The sequence below is a fragment of the Akebia trifoliata genome, chromosome 12, assembly GCF_017979445.1.
Source record: "Akebia trifoliata isolate Shusen 1 chromosome 12, ASM1797944v1, whole genome shotgun sequence".
NCBI lineage: Eukaryota > Viridiplantae > Streptophyta > Magnoliopsida > Ranunculales > Lardizabalaceae > Akebia > Akebia trifoliata.
In genome coordinates this window covers 2,254,811-2,275,418 of record NC_141386.1, presented here as the reverse complement: position 1 = coordinate 2,275,418, position 20,608 = coordinate 2,254,811, and the positions used below count along the sequence as shown (strand labels likewise).

Genomic DNA, 20,608 nt, shown 5'->3' with positions numbered 1-20,608 from the left:
GCTTGATTTGCCACTAGGCCAATCCCTTGGGATTATCTTTGTATACTTTATTGTGTATGATAAATTATTTTTAACCTATTTAAAACAAAATTTTATGTAAGAAATCCTTTATTTTTAAGTGTTTAAATAATTTTTCATTAATCCATAAGAGAAGAATAAGATCATGAGATATGTCATGGTTTGGAAACCAGGGTTATCTCAAATATCAACAAAAATGTGTAAGAATACGTACATCTCAATCACATTCTATTTTTCTATCAAAAATTCCATCACTTTATTATTTCTCTAAGAAAACCTAATTTTCACGTGACTTATAAGTTAAGAAGACAAAATCTTACCATTGAAGGCAAAGATAAAAAGATATTGAAGATGATTAGGTTTGTAAAGAAAAAATAAGGGTTTTAACTTTTAACGAGAAATTGAGGATGAGGGTATCTAGGTCATTTTATTAATTTATCATATAAAAGACCCATGGGAAGGGCTCATATGATTGCTTTGAAAACACAAAGGTATCTCCAAAATTCAACAAAAAATGAAGGGCTTCTATCTAAAATACCCCAAACATAAAAAACGAAATAGGCTTCGAACATTAAAAGGTCATGCTGTCAACTCCTAACGATCGTCACTTACTTAACAATCTGGCATCCTCTTCTATTGGAATTTTGGAAGATATTTAACAGACGAGACGAGAGACGAAGCTTCACTGTTAATTTATCTTATTTAATTTTTATAATAAAAGCAACTATAAAGCTTTGATGTTTCATTTCCTTTTCTTTTGTTTCTGGTTCTTGTTCTTCTCTTTCTCTCTCTCTCTCTCACACTTTAACAATTATTAAAAAAATTTCCAACAGAGATTCCCATTTTCCAGAGTTTCATCTTCCCTGATTTCATCTTCTTCGGTTTCTCTTGAGTTTTCTTTAAATTAAACAATCAATTTAGGAATATATTAGATACAGTTTTTTCAGAATTTATAGAGTTTTCTTGGTGTTTTTTGGGTTGGATTCCTCTATTTAGGGTTTTGGACTTTGGTTATTGGAGGTTTAGAATCTTTCGAGTTTTGTTTAAATTAAACAGCCAATTTAGTTTCAGACGAACAGATTACACACAGTTTTTACATAATTTATAGATTTTTCTTAGTGTTTTTAAGGGTTTGTAGGTTGAATTCTGGTTTTTTAGGGTATTGGAGGTAATTCGGTGAAGATTTTTAGGGAGGGTTTGAATGTGATGAGTTTCTGCTTCTGTGAATGGCGGGAACTCGTTTATGGGTTGTTGTTCGTTACTTCGTTCTTTACGGATTCATAAAATTTCTCAGTAACCCTAGTTTTTGCTCCAGAATTGGTTTCGTTTCTGCTTCGAAGGAGGATTTCTCAATTGTCGGTTTCGGTTTTGATTTCGATTTGTTGGGTGGAGATTATTCGCCTCCTTCGCCACCTCCTCCATCTCCACTTCCTCATCCTCCACCGGTCTCGTGCGAGGAAGATCTCAAGGGGACTGGTTCTTTGAACACTTCGTGTCGGCTCAGTAGTAGTTTAAAGCTTAAAGAAGATGTGTACATAGAGGGGTTAGGAAGTTTAGATATCCTTCCCAATGTGTCCTTGAGCTGCCCAATTGCTGGGTGTTCGATAATGGTCAATCTTACTGGGAATTTTAGTTTGGGTGAGAACGCATCGATTGTGTCGGGGGAATTTTGGCTGAGAGCGGTGAATGTGAGCTTGTTATATGGGTCGACGATCAACACTAGTGGTTTGGCTGGTTCGCCACCACCCCAGACTAGTGGTACTCCAACGGGTACCGATGGCGCGGGTGGGGGTTATGGGGGCAGAGGTGCTTGTTGTTTGACTGATGAAACTAAGCTTCCGGAAGATGTGTGGGGTGGGGATCCTTATTCATGGTCTTCTCTTTCAAAGCCTGCAAGTTATGGTAGTAAGGGTGGGACAAGTAGCAAAGATGTGGATTATGGTGGTGGTGGCGGTGGTCGGATTTGGATGGAGATTGAAGAGTTTATTGAGGTTAATGGCTCTGTTTTAGCTGAAGGAGGTGATGGTGGTCTCAAAGGTGGAGGGGGTTCTGGTGGTAGCATCTACATCAAGGCTTCTAAAATGTAATCTCTTGTCTTTTTGGCATAGTTAACTTTGAAACAATAACTCAAATCCACACATACAGTAACACACACACAGCCATTTCATCTCATTTCTTTACTTATATTATTTATTTACTAAATCAAACAACTATATCATTGTCCGAGAAGTTGTAATTACAGTTTCTTATCATAGCTCACATCAACAGTTGAATTGATTTTTTTTGGTTGACAAGTAAACAATTGAATTCTTTTTCAATGAGCATGATATTGCGTCGTGCAATCATTGAGCACGTTATAGATGTAATCTCTAGGATTAACTAGCCTATTTTACTCTTTAAGTTATTGGGATGCGCCTTCTTGCCCAATAATGCTCACGTCTAAACCAACTGGTCCAAACTAGAAAGTTTCTATTCCTGTTAGGGTGGACAAGCTCGGGGCAAACATCCTACTTCCACTTTGTACAATTTAGTTTTAATTTTGGATAATCTCAAGTTGGATTCCCTAGTCAACTGGGTATTGTCTAGCTCTGAGACAAAAAAGAAAAAAAAAATGATTCGGGGATCACAATGGATTGGCCCGAATCACATTGTATTGCTCATAAACATCCTTCTCCCATGATTCCCAAGTCAACGGGGTATTGTCTAGCACTGAAACAAAAAGGAAAAAAAAATGATTCGGGGATCACAATGGATTGGCCTGAATCACATTGTTATCGCTCATATTGGTGTTGACTCATCTGTGTCGTCTGTTAGCCAGCAACAATCCATACTATACCATGGTTAACCATATCAACAAGCAATGCCTTCCCAATTTCATACTAAATCCTGATAGTTGATTCCTCTAAACTCAAAATCATGATCATAATTGAAGCTTCTTGCACAAAATACCTTCGATTCTATCTGGAGATATGCTTTCTGTTTATGCAAATGTGTTTCTATCCACTTTCATTACCTCAATCTAAATTCGTATGGTTCTTTCTTCCACTCTTTTTTAGCTTAAACATTCCTTCTTATTGGGGTCATAGTAAGCCTTTTTTGTTGCATCCAATGCATGCCACCAAACCATATCAATCAAGTTTCTCTTAACTAATGCTTATCGAGGCTATGCTTACATTTTCATGGATTCATTCACACCTAATTTTATCTTTCTCAGTCTTTCCAGCAACCTCATCTTTGCTACACTTAATCTATGGAAATATTGCTTTTTGATTGTCCAAAATTCAATTCCATAAAACGTAGCTACTAATAAGTCTTACAATACAAAGGTCTTATGCTACACTTAATCACCCCCTCTTACAATCCTAGCTACTAATAAGCCTTACAATACAAAGGCCTTATGCTTCAAAAGTTTGATTCTCAAACCTGAGAAAACTCAAGACATATAATCTTTCTGATTTCACTTTGTGGGTAGATGATGCTCATTAATCTTTGTTCATACTTTTTGAAGGTAATGTTTCGGTCAAAAGAAAAACCAAAATGGTCTTGACCTAAACATTCGAAGACAATCCAATCCCCCCCCCCCCCTTCCTCTCCCGAAACATTCAATGTTCCGGGTTAATATTTTGTTCTCTTGTAGCCATCTGAGACTGAGATGATTAAGGTGAGTCATTTGGTGCGTTCATGAATAAGTGAGATATGTAAGGTGATTCGTCCTGCATGTTGTCTCGTTTGATAACTAACATCACTCATTTGATATTTTGAAAATCTCAACCAAATTAGCAGAACTCGTCCGAGTCAACCAGGCTCTTTTAACTTTTGATAAAAATAATTGTTTTAATGATTTAAATATTTATTTTTCTAAATAAAATAGGATTTTGTGACTGAACATTTTCTAAGGAAATGTCCTCAGACCAAATGTCTTTCGAAATCTTACTTTGTCTAAGGAATTCTGGTAAAGAAATCTTCTACAAGAGCACATTTGGCAAACCGCAGTAGTATTGCTAATGTAACAAACATTTTGTGTGCCTTTTTTTGGGAAATTAGAGGAAGATTATTTTGACATGAGTACTATTTTTTTATATTTATTTATAAAGATGAACAAGTGCAAGTTTTCACTTCACATCATGGTACATAACCTCACCCACTTAGCAGTGTTTATGAAAATTGGTAAGGAGCAGAGAAAGGAAATGTTGAGAAAAAGAACATGGTACTGTTTACATCTGTTAATGTCACCTTAGTTGTTTTTGTTTTTGGGTTATGCAGATAAGAATCTTGGTTTATGTTTAAGATTTGAGTGAAGAATGGTAAGACATAAATTGTTAAGAGTTTTTGTGCCGGGCTAGGGTAAAGAGGGAGATTTTTTTGTTTTTGGGGTGGGGGGAATTGCATAGCTGTAATTGGCTTGTAACAATCCTGATGGAAGGCCTTGCTGGTTGGCTGCATAGGGTTGGGAATTTCAGTACTAGTAAGACTCGCCTTGTTCAACTTTACCTTTTGCCCCAGTAAAAGATGCTTGCCTTCCAATCAGCTAAACTGGGCTATGAGATTCAAAAACCGCATCCAAACATGATTCTAAACTAGGCCACAGATATAGATGATTTGCATTTGTAGGTACAGTTTGTTTTCAGATCAGTAATAGTTTATGAATTTATTGAAGAACAAAGCCTAATCAAGGGAAGTGTTTTCCCTGGCTACAGTGAAGGCCTTTGAATGCATCGTTAACATGGAAATCACGTCTAGTTGGTTCTTTAGGATGGTTTTTGTATGATCTCCTTTGCCGGAAGCATTATATCATATTGTTCTAAATGTGGAGAACAATTAGATCAAGGTATAACCCATTTGTTAATATTGTACCATTATTACACATATTACAAGTACATTATAATCCTTAGTTTAAGCATTTGAGCTGTTCTTTTTTAAGAATTCTTTTATGGAGGGCAGGATGGGAAATGGCAAGTTAAGTGCTTCCGGTGGTAATGGTTGGGCTGGAGGTGGTGGTGGGAGAGTTTCTATGGACATTTTCAGCAGGCATGATGACCTAGAAATCTTGGTTCATGGTAAGATATTTCCACCTTTACCACAAAAATATAATTCTTACTGAGACAGTTTCCTTTAAGTAGCATCTTGAATGAATTCATTTAGAGTGGTGAAAGTTCTTGTTTTTTCTACTGGTAATTCTTCTATTCCATCTTTTGCAGAGTTTGTTAAAGCAGGTGGACAAGAATTTTGCTTTATCTTTTATTTTCATTTTAACTTTTTTGCTAAATTTCTTTTATTTTTATTGTACTCTCTTTACCTTGAAATTCTCATCACACTTTTATGGCTGTGTTGATTATACCTTCTAATGGCGTTGTAGATCTTGTTCTTCAGCTTCTATTTCCATAAATATGTGTTCCCTTTTTTTCTTTGATGGTTTAGATGTGTCATCTGATGTTGAAAATACAGACATTGAACATTTAATGTTATATAATCCCTAGACTAAGGCACTGCTTGGTATGCCTATAAAACCATAACTTTGAATTGTTTGCATTGCAAAACTTTGCTCTGGAAGGTTCTATTCAATTTTGTTGAAGCCAGTAGCCAAGGGAGGACGTCTAAATTTTCTGAATCTCAGTCATGAAAATACAACTAGATAATGAGGGACTAATATAAAAAAAAATTTATATATTTTTATTCTGGTTAACCATTTTGGTCTGGCTAAAAGGGAACAATTGAATGAATTTTTGTATTATCCTATTAATGTGGTATTTTGGGTTAATATGGCAGTATATCGATGACTGTCTGAATCAATGTGTTGACTTACCTATGGAGGTGGATAGTTGGTGCATTGTGAACATTTAACATACTAACTGTGAGCTAACGTTCAAGGGATTCCTTCATTTTATGTTTATTCTACTTGTGTTCCCTCTTGCCATAATTTGAACGGTGTTCTCTGTCATTGGTTGAACACATTTTTTGCTTGTTATATCACAAATATTTGTGGCAATTTTTGAGTGGTTGAAAGTTCTATGGTTTCCTCACTTTCTTTGCAGGAGGAAGGAGCTCTGGCTGTCCAGAAAATTCTGGTGCCGCTGGGACTTTTTATGATACTGTTCCCCGGAGCCTTATTATCAGCAATCACAACTTGTCAACGCAGACGGATACACTTCTTTTAGAGTTTCCTAATCCGCCAGTTTGGGCAAATGTTTATGTTCGTAATTATGCTAAGGCGGTTGTTCCTTTGCAGTGGAGTCGCGTACAGGTCAGTTAAGGGAGGATAACCCTTATATATCACTACTCAAGGTGGTGGTGTTTATTTTATTCCTTCTTTTTTTGTACAACTAATACATTTCTATTGAGATGTAATGTCCTCTGCTACAAATTTGTTGTCTAGTTTATGAGCTGGATCTTCCTTGTCACGACCTCTCTGAAACTGGAGGCTTGAATAAGTTTTTTTTGACTGTACTGTTTGATTGTTAGAACTGGGCTGGACCAAGAGTTCATTTTTTTTTCTTTCAGAAAGCTGAATACTGTATGACACATCAAAAAAGAAACATAATCCTTTTGTGGTTATACCCATGATGATTTCCTCGAGTGATCAGGCCACTGATTGCTTATCTTTAGTAGGTGCCGTGAGGTGGTAAATAGAGACGATATTGGTTTTGCTTGGATTGGAGGGGAGAAAAACTAGCGGTTAATGCATTGGGGATGAGTGCAATCGTAGCTCCCTGGAGAAGATCCGTAGTTTCCCCTGTTGATTTGGATAGTGTGCTGATGTCTTACAAAGAGGTAGCTACTAAGAACCAGGGGTCTTTGGGAGGTGGTTGCATAATTTTGGGAGGAATTAGGCACCTTTATAGCTCCAGATTTCTAAGTTCTGGAAGATAGGGTGAAGTTCTTGAAGATGTGGTTAGTTAGGAGATTAAGTGAGTTGTGGAGAACTTTTCCTCATCAAACTATCACAGCTTGGTCAAATAGAAATTAGCGAACATGGTTGGAGGGAGGGAGGCTTAATATAAAAAAACTCACTAACAATTTTATCTTCTTTGTACTACCAATGAATCGGATCAGATCTAATTCCCTATTCATCTGATCCGTAAACTCAATGTCCAGATTAGGGATTTGGTTTCCGAAAAGACCTAATCTGATAAGGGTCTGCTTTGATAATTTATTTGATCTATTTCGGATCAACCATATCTATTTAATAGACCCGATCTGGCAATATGTGTTCTTCGATGATTTGAGGCTGTTCCAAGGTTTTGGGTCAAGTAAGCGTCATTATTGTTGAGTAGGGGTGGCAGCAAATATCAAGGTGTTTGCAGCCAATGTGGGACACTTTTCTTGTTGTAAGGGTATCCTTGGAGCAATTCCTTTCTAAGTTGATCTGGGATCCAATAATTGAGAGATTTGAGGCAAGTTTTGTTACTTGAACTTGATGATAGTTGTCAAAGAGCGAAAAGTTGGCTATGATAAAGAGCACATCATATAGTTTTTCAATGTACTTAGTCCTTTTTTCTTTTTTCCAATGAGTGTGGCAGCATGCTAAACTGGTTGGTGAGTACTTCCTGTGGCAATACTTGAGGAAGGAGCATAATTCCATTTATTTATTTATTTTTTTAATGAGCGCAAAATACAATCTTGTTGAGTGGAAAAGGTGTTCTGCCCTAGGGGAGGGGGAGGGGGACGGGAAGGGGGTGATGCATTTAAAAAAAATGAATTTAGATCTCCTTGGGAAATGGCTTTGGAGATTCCAAGAGTTGGATAGCTTTTGGAGGAAGGTGCTAGTGGTAAATATGTGTAGGCTTGGTTGGTGGGTGAGTATTGGTGAAGCCTTCTTATGGCCGTAGTGTTGGCTTCTGATCTCCAGTGAAGTGCTATTTTTTCTGTTCAACCATTATATTCATCTATTATTTAGGCTTCTCATTTTGTTCCTCGTTTCTTTTGTCCGTGGTTCTCTTATCCTCACTAAGGTGACACTCTTTATGTGGATGGCCTGCTTGGACAAATTCTTAATATTTGATCACTTAATTTCTTGTATGATGATTGAGAAAGGTTTCTATTTTGTATGCAAAATAAGCATGGCATGCAATGATTATTTGGTCTTCCATTGCCCCCCTAGATAGAGATGTGTAGGGTACCTTTTTGGATCTTTGGCATATGTTGGGTCATGCGGGAAAGTGTGTTGGAGCTATTTCATAGCTGGAAAGTTGGGGCCTTCTCCTTATGAGTCTAGTCATTTAGTTTAGTCAATGCTTCCTTTTGCAATATGTTTGGGGACTTTGGAAGAGAGGAACAATTATATTTTTGCCAAGAAAGAGGAAGATTTGGAGAAGATTTTTTCAATGTCTCATTCAAAATGTATTTAGGTGGGATCACGTAGTTGTTGGAGCCCCCTTGTTCTTTATTATCTTTTGTATAGCCGTTTTGGGACTTCTAGTTCTTAGCTTGTATTTTTGTTTGTGCAACCTTTTTATACAACTATATGCTTATAAAAAAAGGTGCTAGAGGTGGGAATTCTGAGTGAGCAATTTCAACTTGCTGGCTGGCATGTTGACCCTGCACTAACAATGTTCAAATGTTTCTTGGTTTGGGATCAGTGTATATTCTACATCTTCTCTTAGATTTAAATCTTGTATTGTTTCTTCTTTTGTTGTGCAGGTACAAGAGCAGATTAGTCTATCATGTGGTGGAGTATTGGTCTTTGGTCTGGCACATTATCCTACATCAGAGTTTGAGCTTATGACTGAAGAGCTTTTAATGAGTGACTCGGTAATCAGGGTAAGTTGCAGCATTGTTTTGTTGCTTTGTATTTGATTCTGTCATCCTTGACACTTCAATACAAGAAAGTTTCACCTTATGGTATTTTTAAGGCATTTCATACTGAAATATGAAATGCCTTTTTCACATGGATATTGATTCATTTTCAGTTTTACAAGTCTTGAGATATATCTATTTGGAGTCGTGATGAATGCACGTGGTTTTGGGTACGCAGCTGACATGGCAAGGGCACAGAACCATGAATCTTTTTCTTCGGGATGCACAGGAAAAAGATCTAAAGTTCTGTGTTCTTGCCACGTCAGTTGCGTACCCAAAACCGCATGCCTTCATCATTGTTCATCTATTTTTTCAGGTCCATTATTGCATCAGGCAATTGGAAATGCGCTCTTGCTCCTTTGAGTTATTTAAACCCGTTATCTTCGAATTGGTTGCAAAAGCTGATTATATTCTCATTTTATGTATCCAACATTAAGATCTTCTATCACTGTCTTTCTGAATTGCCCTACTGCGTCCCCCCTCCACTCCCTTCTCTGTTCTGATGTACCACCATTTCAGTCTTTCTCTACTGCTGGTTTTACTTGTTAGTTTTCATTTAGATTGCTTCTTTATATCCTTATGCTCACCCACTCGTGACCCTTTTGGAAGTTGGTTTTCATATCTCCTCCGTTTTCGTAGGTTAATTACCTCTTGTTCTCGCATACTTCTGCCGAATTATCTAACTTAGATGGATGCAATGCAACTTTGAAATTTTATGTTTCCCTTTTAATATTAACTTTTATTTATTTTACAATTTAATAGTCTAACTGATCAATGATGTAATGTTTCATCATTGTTTTCGATTAAGTTTAGGTTTATGGAGCTCTACGTATGTCAGTAAAAATGTTTTTGATGTGGAACTCCAAAATTCTAATAGATGGTGGCGAAGATGAAATTGTCAAGACGTCATTGCTTGAGGCTAGCAACTTAATTGTTCTTAAGGTATTCCACTCCTGGCAGATTAGCGATTTCCTTTGGGACCTTTGTTGATGGGGTATTCACAATGACACGCCTAACCATATTTATTCCCAGGAATCATCTGTAATACATTCTAATGCAAATCTTGGAGTTCATGGACAAGGATTACTGAATTTGTCTGGACTAGGAGATCAGATTGAAGCACAACGTCTCATTCTGTCACTATTTTATAGTATCCATGTAAGCTAAATGTTCTGCATGCAGTTTATTGTTGATGTTGTCTTTAGTTGCTGCCGTGCTCTTGTTTTAGTAATAGGAAGTGCAGCATGTTTCAAGTAAGAGTTTCTTCTCTAAAATTTAAAAACTAGTTCACAACATCTAAGGTGTGGCAGTCCTAGTGATCCAATTCTTAATATATCCGTTTCTGTTGCTATTCTCTTGGGTACTTTAGTATGTTAACGGTTTATAGCATATGCTTGTGTTGTGTCAGTGTCTATATGCTTAATTAGCAGTAGTAATCATGAGCAGGGTTTAAAATCTTGTCTTGCGGCATTTCAGTCAGGTGAAAAATCTAGACAGCCTCGACTGATACTTTCTGAGACATTCCAAAACATTCAATGTTTCATTTTGATCTCAGCCAACAATTCTAAAACGGAACATAGAAACAGAAGTTTGAACCTTGGTAATGAGTATGACACCAAGTTTTTTGAGCATCGGTGTAACTTAGCTAACTAATTATATCATTTCTTGAAGGTACTATGTTGTTCTAGGCATGGTTCAAAACTTCATCCTTAAAATTGCTATTTCCAAATTTGTATTCAATTTCATCAAAGAAGAGGTTGCCAACCCAGAATTTCTTGATTCGGCCCGAGACCAGTTGTCTTGTCACACCCCCAAAATCCCAACATGAATGCTCACGATTTTGTGTTAGAATCTCGAGGTGTGAGATAATTCCTAATACAACGTTAATAAATAGTAATAATGAAGCAAATCATAATTATTTGCAATTCATCATAACTTTTCCAAGTATTATACAAAATGACTCATGACTTCAATTCTAAGTTATCTACTCTACGGATGCTCAGAACTTCTCGGCTTTATGCTTTAATTCTTTTATATCTTAGGATCAATTGCAACTGAAGGTGGAAAGGGGGTGAGTAACAGGGAGATTACCCAGTAGAAACAAAGGTTTCAATTGTACGGTCATCTCATACAAGATTGAATTTCTGATTTTTGAAATGCCATGACTTTAGTTTGTGCACCACCATTTAAAGTAACTATTTTTTGGTTTATCTCATATACTTACAAATTGAATGTCTTTGCTTCTCATGAAGGTTGGACCAGGATCTGTTTTGCAGGCCCCCTTAGAAAATGCAACTTCTGATGACTTGTAAGATTGTGGTTAATGGTTAATGGTCATTGGTCAGAGAATTTTTTTCTTTGTTTAACTGAATCTCTCTCTCTCTCTTTCCACCAAGGCTCCACTGTGAACGCCAAGATTGCCCCATGGAGTTAATGCATCCACCTGAAGATTGCAATGTTAACTCTTCACTGTCCTTCACTCTTCAGGTGTTTCTTTTGTTACAATTTTTTAGGGAGCTTTTCTTGCCACACCAACTTTTGCTAATGCCACCCCAAGTTGTGGATTCATTCTTTGGTGATTTACTTATGAATTGGGATGGCGTTAGCAAAAGTTGGTGTGGCAATAAAACCTCTTTTTTTAAAGGGAAAATTACTTAAAGGTCCCTGGCGGAGTTAACTTTTTTCTAAATAGTCCCTAACTTTTAAGGCTTCTCTTAATAGTCCATTTATTAGAACTTTTCATTCTAATCAGTCCCTGAACCTCACTCTTCACATTTCTCATGGTTGAAACGCCGAATGTGCCTAAACTGTTCAAACTCACCATTTTCATAAAAAAAAAAGGGATCTTAGGCACCCCAATCGAGTTTAGGAGACTTCATTCTGACGTTAAGTATTTGAGAAGGAAGAAGAAGCCATTTTCAATGTTTTTTTCAAGCATTTTGAAGATGTATGTAGAAAATTAGGTTTTTTTTTTTAATTTTTTAATTTTTTGCTTTGTTTTTGGATGAAAATCGATCAAAGATATTTCTTTTGGTTAGAAATCATCTAGACAAGTATCGATAAAAAAAAAAAAATCATCTAGACAAGTCATTATGTCAAGTTTTTAGTTGATCTTTTCATGTATTTTAGCCAGAAAATCTATAAAAAAAAAAACGAAAACGGGTGGATTTTACAGCGTCGAGTTCAACAATTTTTAAAATTGTCGAGGTCAACAATAAAAATTGTCAAACTCAACCATAAGAAGCGGTGACCTCGACAATAAATAAAAAGTGGTGAGCTCGACAATAAATAAAAAGTAGTGAGCTCGACAATAATAAGTGGTGAGTTCGAAAATAAAAATGCTGACCTCAACGATAAATCAAAAGTGGTGAGCTCGACAGTAACGAGGGACAATTATGAAATTACTAAATGGATTTTCAAGCTACTGCCCAGAATTCAAGGACTATTTAGAAAGAAAACCCTCTGCCAGAGACCTTTTAGTAATTTTCCCTTTTTTAAATGGGGTTTCTTTTTTTTATATTGACGTCCAGAGTCAACTGAGTGCTGTACACTTCATAAACCACAGGATTTGTTATACTTTGTTAGCCTTTTTTTATTATCTATAAATAGTTTTACTATTTTTTCTGCAGATTTGCCGTGTTGAAGATATTACTGTTGAAGGCTTTATAAAAGGAAGTGTTGTTCATTTTCACAGGGCAAGAACTGTAGCTGTCCAGTCTTCTGGAGCAATAACTGCATCAAGTTTAGGTATGGTTTATGCCTCATTTCTTTAAATATGATCAACGACACACCAGTCCATGAAATATATATGGACTAATTCTTCAAATAATTTACTTGCAATACACAGGCTGCACTGGTGGTCCTGGTGGAGGAAAATTTTTAAGCAATGGAGTAGGTGGTGGTGGTGGGCATGGTGGTAATGGTGGGGATGGATATTATAATGGAAGTTATGCCGATGGTGGTGTTGCATATGGGGATGCTGATTTGCCTTGTGAGCTTGGTAGTGGGAGTGGAAATGATAGCGTGGATGGTTCAACTAAAGGTGGCGGTATAATAGGTAAGAAATTTGCATTCTGTTTAGATGGAAATGATAGCTTGGATGGGTCTTTTATACATGTGACTATCTAAAAAATTGTCTCCTTTCTTAAGAAGTTTGGATTATATTTGAAATATTGGTGCTTGAAATTCTCCATTGGAGATCATTACAACAATTCATACATGCTTATTATGCTTGCATAAAGCCCCTTATGAACTTAAATATCCACCTCACTGCATGTCAATGCTCTTTCTGGCTTTGCCATTTGCTTACAACAAAAAAAATAAGATAAAAAATATTATAAGGAAAATTGTAGACCATAGCATACATCATGCTACTGAAATACCAAGTACCAATTGCACTTGCAAGTGGAATACCTGAGACTTTTAGTCTTACTCATCACCTGCACTAGGAGATTACTTAGCTGAAACTTGTAGGGATGGAGTACATACTTTCTTAGCATTTCCATCTTGAACCATGCAAAAACTTTCTATAAATACTTAACACAACTTGCCCATCTTTCTTTCCCTATATAAATCCATACCCAGAATCTTCTTTGCAATTCTGGAATCCTTTATATCAAATTTTGTACTAAGTTGAACTTTCAACTTGTTTCTTTTTAACTTAATTTCAGCAGGAATAAGCATTTCATCAACATATCTGAACATATTGACAAGTGACTTATTAATATGCCTTAAAAAATAAAAAATTATCATACTATTAGCGTAGCCTTGTTCACGATGCTGAACCAATATTAGGGTAAGGTCATTTTGTATTGGTGTCCATCTTGGCCAACCTATCAAAAATATTTCCATTATTGTGAATATTAATACAATTTATGGTATACTTCACTACATGTTGGCGTGTAGGTATCTGAGAACTTTTGATCCGAGAACAATTTTATCATACACAAATGAGAGTAATCATGTCGAATTAACCACAAACACCTTTATATGTAAGAAGCTTGCTTAAATAAATTGAATCTTGAGTACTACCATTCACGCAGTAGGTTTACGAATAAATTACTAATTTATCCAAGTAATTGGAGGTGAACGATTGTATGTGGGTTTTTTAGATGTACATCTTAATATGCTTATAATACATCAAAGATGTATTTAGATATCTAATCAATGACAATTTCATTTTTACTTTGAACGAGTATTATGTGAAATGTTACCTCTCTAAAAGAGCACAACCACACCACCACGCAACTTACGAAATACTTGCAACACTATTTGAGCACACATTCTCCACTTAAATAAAGGTCCTGAAAGAAAAAGTCCTTGAACTCTTGAAAGAGCTTACACAAGAAGAAACTATGGCCTAGAACGTAAGTGATCAATTCTGAACCAGGGTTCTCATTATCTTGATGGGCGTGCTTGTTTCTTTCCTTCCATAAATACCAACAGACAACAAAGTGTGTTAAGCTCCATAGGATCCTATCATTACCCCCAAAACACGAGGATAATCAACATAGAAATGCTACAAGAATTGATTTAGGGAAAGACTGAAATTTGGAATAATTATTATAGGTAGTGAGACCGGATGACACTAGAAATGCACAATGGAGGAAAAGATTATCTGTCTCCCCATCACGTTTAGTAAATGACATCGATTGACACACTCAATACCCTTAGCCATGAGTTGGTCACTTGTTAAAATCCTACCTAGGGTTGTCGATCAAATGAAAGAAGCTACGTTGGATGGAATTTTTGGATTCCAGATGGCGGACTCAAGGATCAGCTGAGAACTGGAATCGCTTGTTACCAAAGTTGAACAGAAGGATTTAATGGAAAACAAGCTGTCTCGACTCCATAAAATTCTATGATCTGATTTTTTTTGACAGACAGATTCCGCAAAGATCATGCTAATCAATTCAGACAAACGCTCAATCTCCCAATCATTAAAATTCCTTTGAAAGTTCCCAATAAACACCATCTGATGTTAAGTTCTGAATAGGGAGCGATATCTTGAGATAATACAAAAGATGGGAATTGGGTCCTTGGGAGGAATTGGTCCACATCAACAGTCATCCCAAAACCTAACCTGATTACCTTTCCCAACATGCATTTTAATTCCTTAAAGGATAATACCGCTATTGTTTTGTTTTGTTTTTTGTTTGAAGGCGGTGAACCTATTGGAGTGGTATGATTAAAATAATCCAAATTAGGAGTCCACTTATTTAGTCAGTGAAATCACAGGTAGTCACTGACAGAGCCGTTTGTCTATTTACTGATTATTATCCATCACCCTTACGACATTAAAAAATCTTGCCTATTCTTCTTTTGGTGTAGTACACTTTTCATGTTCTCCTTTTTAGAAGATAAGAAATTGATGCATGTTCTCTTTATTTAAACTTCAATAAACATACCTTTCCAAGATTTTCTCTTCTTTGTCTATACACTAAGGTTGTACCATTTCTCCATAGAGCAATGACGACATGTCCTTTGGATGGGGAAAAATGCTAACAGGATTAGGATTCTATCTTCATCCTCATTTGTAACTTTGATTAAGATCTTAAGGTGCTCAAATACTATGTCCATCATCCAGTGTATACAACTATTGTTTAAGGTACAATTGATTCATAATAGATTTTTTCATGTACAAACTTGTAAGTTTTCCCAAGTATTCGTTGTAGAATCCTGTGCACAACATTATAAAACATCTCCTCTGCAAGCAAGACTCAAACTATATAGTTCCCAATTGTCCTCCTACATATCTTCATGTTTTTTCTTCTGATCTCTCGACGAGTTATGCAAGCCCTACTGGATCATGATATTCTTAGAACTAAACTTGCTAGAGATGAAGTTGTCGTTTTCTTCAAACTTCTCCACTCTGGACATCGTGCTCAGTTATTTTTGGCCATCTCAAGATTTAAAAGCCTTGCTCCAATACGAGTTTAATGAAATTAAGGATTGGCTATACCTGATGATGATTGACAAAACCAAAAAAGAAACAATGAGAAAACAATATGCATGCATGGGCAATAAAATTACGTGATCACCACTAAGGGCTATTTTAAAATATGGTAGAGAGTTTCCATTATATCGAAGGAAAAAAGAGGAAAAAGACAACAGTTCAAAATGTGCCCAAGATGGTGTATATAAGAGTTCCTTATCAACAAGGGAATCCCCCTGATTTTAAAGGGGTGTTTTTTTGAAGACTTTGTTTTTAGATGGGATTTGTTGTATGGTTCTTAGTTTTGGTTGGTGACCTCGACTGACCCTTTGTATCTTGTTCTTTTGCTCAATAAAGACTATACTTTATTAAAAAAAAAAAGGGAATCCCCCCAAAACAGAAAACTTTATATTTTTCCCATGCAGAAAAGTCCCTTATAAATGCCAAAAAATTTGCCCTCTACCCCCGGCCCCGGCACCCCCCTCCCCAGGTTGGGTTAGAACCCTATGTGGGCCCAAGAGTTTGATACTAGAAGAACTCTAGGTGTGGGGAGGAAGGCAAACCTAAACAAATTAATGGAAAATATAAATAGTCAGCTAAATAATTGAATATAATTTATTGTACTCATCCGACTGCAGACCCTTGCCCTCACAGATTCGACCTCTGGGTCCAGTGAGTGAATAGAAGGTTTTTATGATATCTGCATAATCATTTTTTTACCTTGTCCCCAAGGTCTTATGCAAGATAATTTCTGGTTTATTACACTGATCCTCCATATCTATGATTCCACTAGAATATGGTGATCCTTTTGTTGTAGTTATCTGCTTACCTGGTCGTATACAGTTCATTACATAATTTGGAGTTAATAGTTACTCTTTTGGCATTACTTTTTTTGAACAGTGATGGGTTCATTGGAGCACTCATTGTCAAGTTTGTCTATTTATGGTTCGCTCAGAGCAGATGGAGAAACTTTTGAACAAAATGCTGGAAAACACGATAATAAGATTTTATATAGCAACAAAGGAGGCCTTGGCGGTGGATCTGGTGGTACTGTTCTTCTGTTCTTGCAGACATTGACACTAGGCGACACCGCTGTTCTTTCCAGTGTTGGAGGACACGGTAGTGGCAATGGTGGTGGTGGTGGAGGTGGTGGAAGGATTCACTTTCATTGGTCTTACATTCCCACTGGAGATGAGTATCAGTCCATTGCTAGTGTGGAAGGAGACATGAGTACAAGGTATACATAATTGAATATTATTTCAATTTTCCTACATTTTTTTTTCTTTTTCTTTTAGTGCTTGTGTGTGGTAATTGAAGTGCTTGTATCAGTTTCTATTGTTCTTAATTGTTTTTATTAATTCTGAAGTGGCATAAACTCTACATTATCTTGTCATGAAGTTGCAACCTGCCTATCTTTTTGATTCATGCCTTTTAAAAGGTCATTTTCATTTGATTTTGCGGCTGAATTAGTATATTCATTTAATTTTAGCATGTTAATAAATGTATGTTGTTTCGTATATAGGGCCATGTAATATCTGATTCTAAATTCTATAGTTTTGAATTGTTGATAAGTACTTTATTTGGGTTTTTGAAAGGGGGGAATTTAGCAGTAATTTATGTTTATGCTTAAGAATATAGCACATTGTTCTCAAATGATTCCTCCTGAGATAGTTCCTTTCCTTGCTTCCAAACTATTTCCATTTAGGCTATTAGACTATTTTATCCTGGCCAAGCTGAGTTTCTTTTGTTGTTGATCTCAAAATACCATAATCAAGGTATTATTATTTTTTAATGTCTGTTTTCATTCAACCTGGAAGTAGAAATATTTGGATCAATATTGCTTTTAATGGGTGATGGAAATATTTAGGAGATTTTAATAAAAATGTTGGAAGTGATAATAATAAAGCAAACTCATAATATATATATATATTTTGATGACCTGGGTATCAGAGCCTCGTAGAGCACCTGACTAATCCCATGGGGCATGCATGTCATCCCTTCCACACATACCAGGTGTACTGGGATAAATCCCATGGCCACCAAGGGGGGGAATTGAGCCCAGGACCTCCGCTTCCCGAAGCGTGGTGCATGTGTCTGAGAGACTAGCTAACTGTCAAAATAACTGTGTTATACATGGAAATGGGGATACTCTTTCCACATTAACTACATGCACTTTAATGTGTGAAACACTAACTTAATAAAAGGACTATTAACTATTACATTCCCACATTATCATTTTTTTTTATTTTGTAAATATGTACCAATAAATTACCTATTATATCCAACTAATTAGAACATGGACGATTGTGTGCATGCTAATATGCTTATATATGCCCAAATTTGTGAATCTTTCAAAATGAGATGAGTTTAATAAGGTCTACCACCTTTGCCCTATCTATCTTGGAGCTAAGTACTTGACCTCAGTGTCTCGATGATGTTCCCTCAGGTGTGGGCTGTTTTAAGTGGTGGATTATTGGTATCATAAGATTGGGGCTCATTTCTTCATGAATATTCAGCAATTTGTGATATAATTGAGTGCAATTGACTAACAAAAGGTGGTATTTAGGTTCCTCTAGTTTCCCTTTTATTTATTAAAGCATGATCTGAATAAGGGAAGTTTCTTCCTTTTTAAGTCCTGCTGAGGTTTTACTTCTATATAAGTTGAGAGGTCCAAAAAATTCCCTTGAATTTTATTTTGATAAGTAAATTTTTTTTACTAAAAGAGAAAGGCGACGTTGAGATGACCACACCAAAACAGGGAAACATCATAGGCTAAAAAAAAAAACTGAATAAAAACATGATTACACAAAAATATTACGAAGCCACTCCCATCTCTCCATAAAATCTTCAAAGAGAACCCCTTTTGATTGATCAAAAGATTTTACACCATAGGAAGAGAAACCCCTAAATTGAAATATTATCTCTTGGATCGAGCTCTCTCCTTACCTCAGAAGACTAGCATTCATTTCCTTCAAAATCCTGTAACAAACAACCAAGGGAAGAATGGTCCTCAATTTTTCCTTTAATGCCAAGAAGCCATAGCCAAGCAGAAGCCAGCTGTCAAACAACATGGGAATGGAGATGGGGAAGCACCATGAAATGCCAAACAAGCCTGTGCAATGGGGACCAAATCTCCCTAACTAATCTGCAATACAAGAGGACACGAGCCACTGATTCCCCATCCATCTTGTACATGGCGCAAAAGTTTGTTGGGATGACCCCTCTTTTAATAACGTTATTCATTGTCAAGATCCCTCCCCATGGTTGCCACTCAAATGAAGAATGAAATTTTGGAAGGAACTTTTGGGCCCCAAACTCCCACTAATAGGAAGTGCCACTATGCACTTGAGGGGGGGCGTAGTAAAAGGATACACCAAGAACATTCCTCTCCTATCTAGCTCCCAACGGCGAGTATATTCATCATCAGAAAAAGTGGTAGATTCAATGATCCTGACAAGGCTAACAATGGAGTCCATCTCCCAATTAAAACTTCTCCTAAAACCCCCAAGTCCCAACAACTCCAAGATTCAATTGAACAATGAAACTGGAACTTGGAGCTTCTTTCTTCAATGACATCTCAAACAGTACTAGAAATTGGTCCTTGAGGAGGGGATGATCAACTCCAACAATCCTTCCAGAACCTCACAGTAGACCCATTCCCAACTCTTAAGATCTGCCTTATCTCGAAAAACAGGAAGAACCTTTTGGACGCCTTTCCAAACTCCCACAGCCTAGGAAGAGCGAACCAAACCACTCTCCCAGCCAAAGGATCTCTCCCCAACTTTGATGCAATATCCTTCCTCCCAAAAGCTTGTGCAATCATAGCCGAACCTCCACAACCACCTACTGACACGGCATGATTCATTTGTCTTAATTTACGGACACTCCGAGCTTCTTAGGGAGGCATGTACTTTTCTAATTAACCAAATGAAACTTCTCTTTCCCATCTTTATCGTACCAGAGGAAGTCCTTAAAAAACTTATTCAGTTTCAGTTTCACTCTCCTAAGAACAGAGAATGATCAAAGAAAGTACATAGGAATGTTGGACAGGGTGTTCTTTGCTAGAGTCATCTTACCACCTTTCGAAACATTATGTAAGAATGAGTTTAGAGTAAAGACACTATCAAATCAAACAAATTATTGAAAGTAGTTCGATATAGAGTGAAGACATTCAGAGGCCTACCGCTGTAGCAAAACCCCCCATATTTTCCACATCACCTCCCATAAGGACTTTACTCTTTCCTATGTTGATTCCGTTATCCCGCTGTAAAGTCTTTTTGATAATTTCACCTTGTTCCACTCTTTGAGAAAACCTACTCAAAGTTGCTACCCCCAAAATTAAAAGAAAGGGAGAGTGCAAATATACTTGATAGAGGTCCCCTATCTCAATAGCCATAAAGAGTCGATGAATGATCACCATCATCTACTTCATTTACTTCCAAATCTCGTAAACTAATCAAAATCAATTATTTGTCTCATACTATGTTAGAACTTTGTTATTATTTTCTTCTCCACAACTGCATCCTCTTTGTGCCTTTTTCATATGTGCAAACTAGAATCCCAGCTTATATTTTCAATTTTTTACTTCTTTTGACATTTATCAATGGTAATAATTCATGCCTGTGTCAGTCTTTGTGCTAACAATTCGATGTTGAGGTCTTGGTTTTCATAACAGTGGGGGATTGGGTAGGGCTCGGGGCTATTCTGGGGGAAATGGAACTGTTACAGGAAAAGCTTGCCCAAAAGGGCTTTATGGGATCTTTTGCGAGGTATAATTATGATGTATTATGATATTAAATCATGCGTACTTTTATAGTTTTACCTAAATTATTTGACTACTTGTAGGTTACATGGAAATAATAC

At 36.6% G+C, this 20,608-nt stretch overlaps 1 protein-coding gene across 2 annotated transcripts in view; it reads left to right on the top strand.

Moving 5' to 3' along the window:
- Window positions 1–730: 730 nt before the first annotated feature.
- Window positions 731–20,608, top strand: part of LOC147388567 (uncharacterized) — a 28,750-nt gene continuing 8,872 nt past the window's right edge. Inside the window, exons 1-12 of one of the 2 annotated variants that reach the window (XM_086417710.1) lie at window positions 732–2,101; window positions 4,960–5,075; window positions 6,051–6,259; window positions 8,656–8,775; window positions 9,625–9,753; window positions 9,844–9,969; window positions 11,064–11,119; window positions 11,208–11,298; window positions 12,441–12,558; window positions 12,659–12,868; window positions 16,646–16,982; window positions 20,421–20,514. In XM_086417710.1, coding sequence (XP_086273836.1) covers window positions 1,245–2,101; window positions 4,960–5,075; window positions 6,051–6,259; window positions 8,656–8,775; window positions 9,625–9,753; window positions 9,844–9,969; window positions 11,064–11,119; window positions 11,208–11,298; window positions 12,441–12,558; window positions 12,659–12,868; window positions 16,646–16,982; window positions 20,421–20,514 — 2,463 coding nt within the window. In that variant the 5' untranslated portion in view covers window positions 732–1,244. Of the gene's footprint in view, window positions 2,102–4,959; window positions 5,076–6,050; window positions 6,260–8,655; window positions 8,776–9,624; window positions 9,754–9,843; window positions 9,970–11,063; window positions 11,120–11,207; window positions 11,299–12,440; window positions 12,559–12,658; window positions 12,869–16,645; window positions 16,983–20,420; window positions 20,515–20,608 lie in introns of both variants that reach the window. The other variant, XM_086417711.1, reaches the window with a different exon arrangement.